The following is an 11,846-nucleotide window of genomic DNA, read 5'->3' on the forward strand; positions in this document are numbered from 1 at the left end:
GGTTGAAGTGCAATGCATTTGTGGCTTTTTTCAATTTCAAAGGCTATTTGCGCAGGCATGCGTTTAGTGTCCTTAATCACAATAGTTTGTAGAAGAAATACCATCTCAAATTCTCAATACATAAACTAGCAAGCGCAAATTTCTCTTACAGTGCCATTTTTTCTTTACCAAATTTATTCATGACCATTTTGGTATGATTGATCTTCGTACATACTAATTGAGAGTACTAAGATCAATTTGCAAGAGGTACATAGTAATTGAAAATCATATGATAATTGATCTTCGTACATAATAATTGAAAATATGATCGATTAATTCATAAATGGGGTACATAATATTAGTAATTGATCCCTCAAAATGATTGATCTTCTTTACTAGGAAATGCAAACCTAATTCATTTTAATGAATATCGACAAAAAGAGAGTTGGCTATCTTTTCAATAATTTTTCTCCATCAGCATTCAACATCTTCCTTCGAATGATTAAATTCAGCAAAACTAGAACTAGGAAAAAGGTATGGGCTGTCTCATCAACCATCAATCTTTGAATGAATTGAACTATAGCTAAAGTAGGAAATATGTATGGGGTGAAGCATGTTCATTGTCAGCATTTCTTAAATAAATTCAACAAATTCTATTCTAGGAAATGCAATTCAATGAATTGGTTATGCTACCTAACCATACATATCTATTCTTGAAAATATGATCGATTAATTCATAAATGGGGTACATAATATTAATAATTGATCCCTCAAATATGATTGATCTTCTTTACTAGGAAATGCAAACCTAATACATTTTAATGATTATAGACAAAAAGAGAGTTAGTTAGCTATCTTTTCAATAATTCTTCTCCATCAGCATTCAACAATTTCGAATGATTAAATTCAGCTAAACTAAAACCAGGAAAAAGGTATGGGCTGTGTCATCAGCCATCAATCTTTGAATAAATTGAACTATAGCTAAACAAGGAAATATATATGGGTTGGGGTGAAGCATGTTCATTGTCAGCATTTCTTAAATAAATTCAACAAATTCTGTACTAGGAAAAGCAATTCAATGAATTGGTTATGCTACCTAACCATACATATCTATTATTGAATATCTTACTTTCCTGTTTATTTTGCAATGCATCCCATCCTGATTTGGCTATGCTGCCTAACCAAATACCTACTGTACTACTATATCTTTTCTTCAATATGCCTAATTATTAGGCAATGCCTCATAATTCAGTATTCTCTCCCAATAGCAACTTTGAAATTACTTTATTGAATTTTATTTGTATTTTTTGCCTACAATGAACAGTAGGAAGAAACAAGGTTGTATAAACTGAATTAATAATAATAATAATAATAATAATAATAATAATAATAATAATAATAATAATAATAAAAAACAAGTTTTTAATAGTAGAAGCGTAATAGCACTTTTATTAAAACAGAAAAAGTTCTTCCTTAGGCTCTGCGGCAGCCAACTTGCAAGCTATATAAATTTCAGCGCATTTTCCTCCCTCTCTTACACCATTCTCAACTACATTGTTTTGTTCCACCATCTATTCTCTCTCTTGCGCTCGGTTTCGATTTGGGGATTTTGCTGCATACACTCCTCACTTCAGTATTCTGGTATATATAACTTTTGCATTCAATTACGCATCGCAGCATTATCTTCATACACTCCTCTCTTTTGTAAAAAAAAACAGTATCAAAGTTTTTAGAAATAAGTATTCACTCACGCTCATTTCCCTCCCTTCTCTTGTTGGTGGTGGAGTGGAGTACTTATTCTTCACTGCATCTGTTTCTATCTCTTCATCACTCCTCAATTTCCCCTCTTCCCATTCGCTCACACCACTCTCCATCACTCTCTGTATCCCTCTCTATCTCCTGATTTGAGGTTGTGACTTGTTGGATTGAGCCTCATCTTGCTTTTGTTAGGGTTTCGGTTTGGGGATTTTGTTGCATCATCTTCATACAATACTCCTCACTTCAATTTTCTGGTATATATAGTAATCTAAATTTCTACTAGGCTGCTTGCTTGTTTCCTGTTCATATGTCTTCATGTTGCTGCTACTCTTGCTTTTTATCATCCTTGTTATTTGCAATATTTTCATCACTACAGTTTGTTTCCTTCTGGCTGCTTATTTCTGCAAATTTTACTACTATTAACTTAATAGTACTCCAAATATGATATGCTGCTATCAGATAGTTTAACTAAGTTTTTTTGTTGATGAAAGATGGGTAGCATTAGCCACAACCAAGTCACGGTCTCCATATGCTTCAAAATTATACTTTATGTGCTCGCCTTCATCGTATCTCAAGTCGACGCTCAAAATGCTGCCCAAGAACTAAATATCACGTTCATAGCAGATGCCATAACAAAAGGGGCCGGTAAAAGTTGCACTACTTTCCAATAATTTATTTATTACTACTCCATGTATTCAATTCAAGTTATGATTTGATGATAAACAATTTAATTGCATAGTCTGCTTGGATGGAACCCCTGGAGCCTACTATTTTGCTAAGGGATTCGGAGATGGAATCAACAGTTGGATGGTTTATCTACCTGTCAGCCCTCACACTAATTCATCTTGCTCTATTCTTTTTTTTAGTTACAATAATAAAATCGTCTATGTTATTTTAGTAGTATTATTTAATTAGTTTAACTTTGACATTTTTCATATTAGGGAGGAGGATGGTGTTCTTCAAAGGAAGACTGTCTCAAAAGAAGCCACGACGATGCTTTAGGATCCAACAAAAATGCTCCTCCTAAAGCTTTGCGTGCTTTCCAAAGTCAAAACAAAAACATAAATCCAGGTTATAAGGAATCACACTTGCATATGAATTAATTAGTTGAATTTACATGATTTAATGCTATGTTTGTATGTGACTCACATATTATCTCTGTTTGCATTTACTTGAAACAATTATTACATTTAAATATTCATAATAAGTGGTTAATTTATTGTTTCAGATTTTTATAACTGGAATATGGTTGAGATCCGGTACTGTGACGGTGCATCATTTATGGCAGATGTTGAAGCCGTCAATCCGGTATGTCTATCATAATTAAATTATCTTGCTTCCTAAGATTGAATAGTCACAAACTAGTTATAATTACAATTTTTATTATTTCTAGGAAACAAAACTCTATCAAAGAGGCCGGAGAATCTTCTCTTTTATAATTGAAGAGCTCATGAGTACTCAAGGAATGAGCAATGCTGAAAATGTATGATTTATTCTAACCTAACGAGTACTATTTTTTTTTGCTCAAATTACTTGTCGTTTTTAACAAGGGTGTTGGTGATGTATGCTGAAAATGTATGATTTATTCTTGACAGGCTTTACTCGTAGGAACCTCGGCTGGTGGGTTGGCCACGATCCTGAATTGTGATCGTTTCCATTCTTATCTCCCAAGTGCTTGTCGTGTAAAATGCATTTCAGATTCTGGGTTCTTCATACGAGCGTAAGATTCAACTGAAAACTTATAAATCTTGAATTGATGTTTGTTTTTCTACACTTACTATTTTTTTTTATGTTGGAACCAATAGGGAACATCTCCGTGGAGCTCAGGACAATATCATATACAAATTTTGCAACACAGTTTTATTTCATGTAAGGATTTTTGTGTATTTGAGAATAATTAACATTTTCACTATCAATATTTTATATAGAGTATTTACCATTTTAAAGTTTCTATCTCACATATAAACATTATCTAATCAAAAACATTTTTTTCTCCAGGAATTAGCAGAATTTCTGCCGAAGTCATGCACACAGAGACATGCTCCAGAATTGGTTAAAGAACACAGATTTGATTTCCTCGCATTATTATATTTGAAACATGACTAATTAAATGTTTTTTTTAAATCTCAGTGTTTTCTCCCAGAAAATGTGGTAAATGATATTCGGACGCCACTGTTTCTGTTAAACTCTGATTTTGACCGATATCAAGTAAGTTCTTCTATTTACAAAAATATAGAAACTTATACTAGTATAATACTCTCTCCAAACTAATGAAAATGACCCATTTTATTTGTGTATTTATTCAGTTAGGGGTGCATGTATTACCAAATTCGTCTATTGAAGTAGGCTGGAGAGATTGCTTGAAAAATGATAGCAGTCTCCCAGGTTGCACGAAAAATAACATTCTTCCATGTTGCATGGACAATCAACTACAACTCATAATGGGTATTATTATTATTATTATTATTATTTCTATTTTCAGTTTAAAACTATTATTAGTTCATAAATTTAATTTTCGATTGATCTTGTCCTACTCCTCCATAATCATTTGCATTTGATTTCAGATTTTCAGACTACATTTCTGAAAACATTGGAGAAACTAGATGATAATCCATCAAGAGGATTATTCATCACTTCGTGCTATGACCATGATTTTATTTACAAATCATCCAATTGGCAGGGAATACCCACTTTGCAAAATAAGGCAAGTTTTATGAGTTTATTTGCATATATGTCTCGAATAGTGGACTCGCATTTTGATCTATACCACGATTTAAATTATTCATTTTTTATGATAATTTTTGCTTTTGATTACAGACAATTCAACAAGCCTTGGGTGATTGGTATTTCGAAAGGAGTAGTGTTCAATTCATAGACTGTCAAAATATATATCCAATTAATTGCACTGTAACAGTTTGAATCCATTAAGTCTATATAATTTTTAATTTAGTATATTTAATTTTAAGTATATTTAATTTTAGGTATATTTAAATATTTAAGGAAAACATTTCTCTTTGTAAGGCCATCCACTTGAGTAGTGAAACTTCTATATTTGAACAACAAGAAGACAATGAGGTAGAAGAAGAGGTAGAAAAGGAAGAACATTTGAGGACTTCTGAGTTCAACCTGAGGCATCCACACCACATCATCCAAACCAAGAGGTCAAAGTTCATTTCCCTTTGATGTTTCAAAAGAAGAAAGTGGATTAACAATTCTCGAGATTCTTTGACATAAAAAAAGGTGCATCTCAGCATACCTCTCGTTGAAGCTCTTCGACAAATGCCGATGCACCTCAAATTCTTGAAGGAGGTTGTATCCAAGAGAAAAGGCTATAAGCTCCTCCTTCGTTTTTCTTCGTTAGTTCTTTCTTCGGTCGAATTGCAGAGGATTTAGATTTTTTATTTAATAGGAGATTTGTTTAGCTAAAAAAGTTTCACTTGGTTCACATTAGTCATAAGACTCATAACAGAATAGATGCATTAATTTAGATTTTGTATTTAATAGGAGATTTGTTTTTTAAATAAATTTTACTTGGTTGTCATTACTCATAACCACAATAAATGAATTAATTTGTAAGTTTTGTTAGTGACGTTATGTTGTGATAAATTATCTAATTTTCATTAGATAACGCTACACAAACTTAAATGCATTAATCTATAAGTTTTGTCAGTTATACTATGTTGTAATAAATTGTACTATGTCTTTCATCAAACACCATTATATAAACTTTATAAACAACAAAATGGAGATACTATAACCCAATTAAAACATGACTCTCCAATCCAAGCTAATAGTCATGATCCTAGGTTTTCATATATTAAGTATACTCACATTAGGATTTGATTATAAACCAAATCCAGAATGTGTTAAGGATTTGCCTTCAGAATGTCTGAATCCTTTTTACAATGATATGTGCAAAGATGCAAATGATCCAATAGACATTTCGGGTTATTGTTGTAACTACATTATCAACACACTTAACTATGATTGTTACCAGCTCGTCCTCGTTAAACAAGTTGTGGATATGCACATTTGCGACGATAAACATTATAACAGGGGCCAAGACATTTGGGACAAGTGCTATGGCTTGAACTAATATGTATGCTGCTGTCCACAGCCTTTGTCATAGCGACAAGGAGCTTAGACATTATTGCATGAGGTGCCGAGTTTATTTGTAATTTCCTCCCTTATATAGGAGTTAATTTTAAATAAAACTAATATGTATGCTGCAGGTAGGGATTGAATGTAAAATACAAATGTTGTCATAATAACACATTTTATAGTTCTATAATATAAGTGTTCATTCTTACTTTTATCACTAGTTTTTGTATGACTAACCATGAATACCAAATACACCCTAATATGAGGATCTTCCAAATCCAAAGCATACACTTCAAATTAAGTTTGTACCGTACTATGTATTTTGAGATAAAGTAACCTGACTCAGACCCTGAACCCAGGCTTTGCTGGTTAGAACAGTAATTTTGTAACCCGAATACAAAATGGGCTAGCTCGAATGGGTTAGCAGGTTAAACGGGTTGGCCAGATGAGTTGCAACTTTTAATTAAAAATATTAAGTTTTAGGGGTTTTTTTTATTTTTGAATTTCATGTGACACAATGCTTATTCAATCTTCATTCTACATTTTCCCAATCGGTCCCACAATATTAACTTTCAAGTTTCATCTCGACTCATTATTCCATCGTCCGATCATCTGATACTACTGTCTTACCACCACTAAAGCCAATAAAGACAAAGTTAAGAACTAACCCATTAAAATCTAAATATATTTATCATTTTAATAATGATTCATGTAAGATACGATTATTAATTTTCATAAAGAATTGATTGTGAACAACGCCAAAATAATGACACGAAGACAAGCGTTAATTTATGTTGTAGTTGATCGAGATGAACGACTTCTTTCCAACTATTATCGAAGAAAACTATGAAAATATGAAAATTTTCTATGTATCTAAAACTAAGAAAAAAATAGCTAAAATCTAAAATCTTTTATAGAGGAAAATTTTGATATAATAGATTATTTTCGAAAGCTTTTAGCCCCTAGCCCAATGGGTTAGCTCGAAATCGGCAGGTTAGAATTGAAAATTTATGACCCGAGAAATTCATAACCCGAATGGCCCGCACCCAATTATCCCGGCAATCCAAGTGGGTTGGCCCGAACTCGAACCGATCCTAAAATTTCAAATCGTAGGTTTGAATTCTTACCCAGCTAGGTTTCGAGAAAGAAGATAGATTAAGATGTCATTGATAATTGAGTGGATCTGATGGTGACGATCATCCATTTCATGTAGAATCAGTAAGATCACTTTTCGTTCACACCATGCCCTCTTAATTATTTATTCCCTTCGATTTTCGAATCTTTCCTTGCTCTTTATCTGTTTTTGCCTTACAATTGATTGGATCATCTTGATTTGGAGCTTTAGTGCCATTCTATTGAGATTTGGGATGTTTTGATTTTGGGTGATTGGAACTGATTGTATTCTGAATTTATTGTAATCTGGTAGTTTCTTTCTTTTTGATATTGGATTTTTTTTCATCTCTGTTTACTGCTACTCTTGCTTTGATTCCCCGTTGTTAACAAGCTTAATTTTGTATGTAGATGGAGCTAGTGTCACATAATAGTGAGCCGGTGTTTGGGGAAGGCGATGAATACGAAGACGGAGACTGTTCAGTTGCCGGAAACTGTGACAAACCTGACTCAATGCAGTTGGAAAGAGAATTCCTTCTGCCTATGGTGGGATTGGAGTTGGAGATCATCCATCAACTAGAGTTGGAGAACACCACGGAGTTCACGGTTCACGGTTCTTTTGGTGTAATTAATTCTAGTATGTTTGGTTAGATTTCGTTTGTTACTCCGAATATGTTGTAGGGTGAATTGTTGGATACTTTGATGCTTTCTATGGTTTAATTTATATGTGATTCTTGCATATGAATGGTTTAACTATTCTACTAATCTTGAGACGTCTAGATAGGTAGAATTTTGTAGCCTTTATTATATTGCCTCTTTAGCATAGATTTAGGTTGTTACTCATGTGAAAGGAACTCGAGATTTGATACTTGTTCAGAGAGATAGTCTCGAGTGGATCGATAGTTTAATCAATGAATTTGGTTTGATGTCTGCTGCGCTTCTGCGTGGGCATTAAGTTAATATGATCTAATTATCGTGTTTGACAATTGTAGAAGCTAATCTAAAGCCTACTGCGCGACCTAGTAGGGGTGATCGGTTAGTGAGTAGAACCTTGGAGACGTGTTCAGCTTATCCTAGGTATACAATTCCCTTGATGTGTTCAGCGGATAGGGAGCGTAAAACAAACTTAATCCTCTTAAGCATAGTCTTAATCCATTGAAGTATCCCAATTCATAAACCCGAGACATATTGGAGCAATGATTTCTTCTTATCCTATTTTCTAGTTTTGTATTTTATTTTTCTTTGTTTGTTTTATCATTTCGTTATCCAACTTTATTTTATCAATCTCAAATTAAATAACCTACGCCTCCCTGTGGTTCGACACTCGAAGTACTACAGTCGACTCAGTACTCTTGCAGATAGATTGTAATATTAGAGCTATTTTATTAAACTTGTGTGTTCTTAATCCATTAATATAAAAGCTCGAAATTTACACATCAAGTTTTGGCGCCGTTGCCGGGGAGGCAACTGGTTATTTAATTTAGGATTCTTTTTATTTTTATTTTTGTATAGTTTTCTAACATTTTATTTTCTTGTTTCAGAGTTGTAGCTAGAAGACTAAGTCGAGCCAACGACGTTAAACAAAGGCGCTAGTTGGGAGGCAACCCAATGAGTTTTTAGTTTTTTATTTTCTCTTAATAAATCGAGGGTTTTGTTCGCTCAATTCTTTCCTTCGATGTATTTTTATGAATTGAGTATTTTGTTTTCTTTTTGTTGTTTTAATTTTTCTTTTTGTAGGAGCAACATGGAGATATGATTCACATTCGAGCTTATGAGGAAGCACACCTACAAAGGAAAATACACCCACCCACCCACCCGAATGCACTATGGATATCACGCCAAGTTTGGGGGAGTTTTCTTTCCCTTTACTTTATATGTTCTTCTTTGAATACATTGAGGACAATGTAGCATTCAAGTGTGGGGGGATTGTGAATGATTTTTATGCATTATGCATGTTTTTTGGGTGTATTGCATGCTAAAGTGTTGTGAATCATGTAATTGACGGGCGCATGCTTTATCTTCGGCTTTCTGGTTGGGAAATCTTGCTTGATCTTACTTGATCTTTGAAGCTTAGGATGGATAGAATCTGTGCATGAATTTATTTGAAAGAGCATGTTGTGACTACATCCGATTTCTTGAGTTGAGGAGAGTATGAAAGTCATATGTCTGGTGGAAATTATTTTGGATTGATTTGCTTTATCGAGTTGCGTGCTTGTATTCATTTGTGTCAACGATATGGGAGTATAAGGCACTAGGATGAACTCCATGGCCAAATGATCACATGCCTAGTCCTACACATGATCCTCTAGAAGTCACTTTGAGCTTAATTCTCTATTGTTTGTGTAAACACTTAGCCAATCACTTAGCTACTTAAAAAAGCCTCATTTTAGCCTCATCAATAAACCTTGCTGCTATTTGGGTGCTAAATATAAGGTTAAGCTTTGGTGATTTGAGTGTTGAGTGTTGGGTGGTGAATGGTAAAAGTATAGACATTTTTAGACTTGATGTAATGTATAGGTGAAAAGAATGAAGTTCTTAGAAGAAAAAAAAAAGACGACTTCCAAATTTGCAAAAGTCGAGGTCTTATCAAAAGAAAAAAAAGAGAAAAAAAAATTGTGAAATAAAGTTAGAGCTTCTATTTGTTTTAAAGATGCAATCTTGTCTAGAATTATCTCAAGTTTGGGGGAATGAGAGTTTGATTGTAAAATTTTGTTGTTTGATCTTTAGAAGGAAGTTGTAGGAGGGAAGAATTTGGCATTCAAATGTGTAGCATTTGAGCTCACTATCCACATTTATCCTACCTCATCCCTAGCCCCATTACAACCTTGAATTAAGACCTTGGACCTTATTGTTGATGCTTGTGGATGTTTTGTAAATAACTTGGTAGAGTTAATGAAGTTTGATTTGAAATCCGCGAGTCTATGTGATAAGTAATGCTTGACGAGTCAATGATGACGGTTTGAGTTGTATGATCACATGTTTGGACTTACTTTGAAATGCACCTTGACTTGAAGTTCTAGGTTGATAAGTGATGGTTTTTGAGAGTGGGAAATCCTGATTGGAATTGTTGGGGGTTTAGATTTTGTCATTAACGTCCTTACTTGATACTTTGTGATGAAAACCTTTGAACTAAACTTTGTGGGTTAGGATTTGTTGAGTTATTTGTGCTTAAAGTTTATCTTGCTCGAGGGCGAGCAAGAACTCAAGTTTGGGGGTATTTGATGCGAAGCATACTTCTTATATTTTTTACCCTTAGACTACACATTTTTATGTTAATTATAACTCATCAAAGTGTGATTTTATTGAAGTTTAGGAGGATTGCTAGCTGGAAGGTCGCCAGAAATGCATGTGTGAAGACCCCAGGTGTAATTGGCAAAGCTTGTAGAGGGCAGATTCTTTGCCCGATCGGGCGATTCTTAGCTGCCAAAACGCCCGGTCGGGCGTTTGTCATTAAGCATGAGGAAGTCAGATTCTTTGCCCGATCGGGCGATATTTAGAACGGGAAACGCCCGGTCGGGTGAAATGTGCACGGCGTGACCCAGAAGCAGACGCCCGGGCGGGCGATTTACTTTCTTAAAAACGCCCGGTCGGGTGTTTGGTGTTGCAACCGTTAATTGTGCAGTTACTTCGGCGGTTTGAAGGGAGATACAGGCAAGAACTTCTGTAGACGACGGGGGAACGACTCCTAGGACGAAATGAGGAGAAGGAAGGAGGAGGAGAGAAGATGACTGATCCAAACCTCCTCTCGGGAGATCATCCATCAACTAGAGTTGGAGAACACCACGGAGTTCACGGTTCACGGTTCTTTTGGTGTAATTAATTCTAGTATGTTTGGTTAGATTTCCTTTGTTGCTCCGAATATGTTGTAGGGTGAATTGTTGGATACTTTGATGCTTTCTATGGTTTAATTTATATGTGATTCTTGCATATGAATGGTTTAACTATTCTACTAATCTTGAGACGTCTAGATAGGTAGAATTTTGTACCCTTTATTATATTGCCTCTTTAGCATAGATTTAGGTTGTTACTCATGTGAAAGGAACTCGAGATTTGATACTTGTTCAGAGAGATAGTCTCGAGTGGATCGATAGTTTAATCAATGAATTTGGTTTGATGTCTGCTGCGCTTCTGCGTGGGCATTAAGTTAATATGATCTAATTATCGTGTTTGACAATTGTAGAAGCTAATCTAAAGCCTACTACGCGACCTAGTAGGGGTGATCGGTTAGTGAGTAGAACCTTGGAGACGTGTTCAGCTTATCCTAGGTATACAATTCCCTTGATGTGTTCAGCGGATAGGGAGCGTAAAACAAACTTAATCCTCTTAAGCATAGTCTTAATCGTTTTAATCCATTGAAGTATCCCAATTCATAAACCCGAGACATATTGGAGCAATGATTTCTTCTTATCCTATTTTCTAGTTTTGTATTTTATTTTTCTTTGTTTGTTTTATCATTTCGTTATCCAACTTTATTTTATCAATCTTAAATTAAATAACCTACGCCTCCCTGTGGTTCGACACTCGAAGTACTATAGTCGACTCTGTACTCTTGCAGATAGATGGTAATATTAGAGCTATTTTATTAAACTTGTGTGTTCTTAATCCATTAATATAAAAGCTCAAAATTTACACATCAAGCTCGCTCACAACCATCCATTGAGCCCGGAAAGTATGCGATTCTATAAATCACACAAAAAGATGATCCTTGCTGCCAAGAAAGTGCAGCCGTCTGAACCTGTAAGAGAAGTACACACGATTAAGCTATACCGGACTGCAGTAGCGGATGGTTTGTGTAGGGCAGATACGAGAAACGAAAGGAACTCGATGGACCATTCAAATCATCTAATCCTCAAAGAAGGGGATTCGCTTGCAGCATATAACTACTTTTGTCGTATGAA

At 34.6% G+C, this 11,846-nt stretch overlaps 1 protein-coding gene and 1 long non-coding RNA gene across 4 annotated transcripts; both read left to right on the top strand.

Moving 5' to 3' along the window:
- Positions 1-1,465: 1,465 nt before the first annotated feature.
- LOC121762848 (pectin acetylesterase 8-like) lies at positions 1,466-5,278 on the top strand. Of its 3 annotated transcripts, XM_042158860.1 has the most exons (13): positions 1,466-1,620; positions 2,229-2,388; positions 2,477-2,559; positions 2,679-2,808; positions 2,966-3,045; positions 3,131-3,220; positions 3,333-3,457; positions 3,543-3,606; positions 3,736-3,789; positions 3,868-3,945; positions 4,044-4,182; positions 4,302-4,441; positions 4,555-5,278. In XM_042158860.1, the coding sequence occupies exons 2-13, from the start codon at positions 2,229-2,231 to the stop codon at positions 4,654-4,656; spliced, it is 1,245 nt and encodes a 414-aa protein (XP_042014794.1). In that variant the 5' UTR covers positions 1,466-1,620; the 3' UTR covers positions 4,657-5,278. The 3 variants fall into 3 exon arrangements, with proteins under 3 accessions (XP_042014794.1, XP_042014792.1, XP_042014793.1); XM_042158858.1 differs by having other exon boundaries at positions 4,302-5,278; XM_042158859.1 differs by having other exon boundaries at positions 2,229-2,382; positions 4,302-5,278.
- Positions 5,279-6,940: 1,662 nt separating this feature from the next.
- Positions 6,941-7,713, top strand: LOC121762859. The gene is made up of 2 exons (XR_006042295.1): positions 6,941-7,056; positions 7,360-7,713. It is a non-coding gene; the product is annotated as an uncharacterized LOC121762859 (long non-coding RNA).
- The last annotated feature ends 4,133 nt before the right edge of the window (positions 7,714-11,846 follow it).

The sequence above is a fragment of the Salvia splendens genome, chromosome 13 (assembly GCF_004379255.2).
Source record: "Salvia splendens isolate huo1 chromosome 13, SspV2, whole genome shotgun sequence".
NCBI classification, from domain to species: domain Eukaryota; kingdom Viridiplantae; phylum Streptophyta; class Magnoliopsida; order Lamiales; family Lamiaceae; genus Salvia; species Salvia splendens.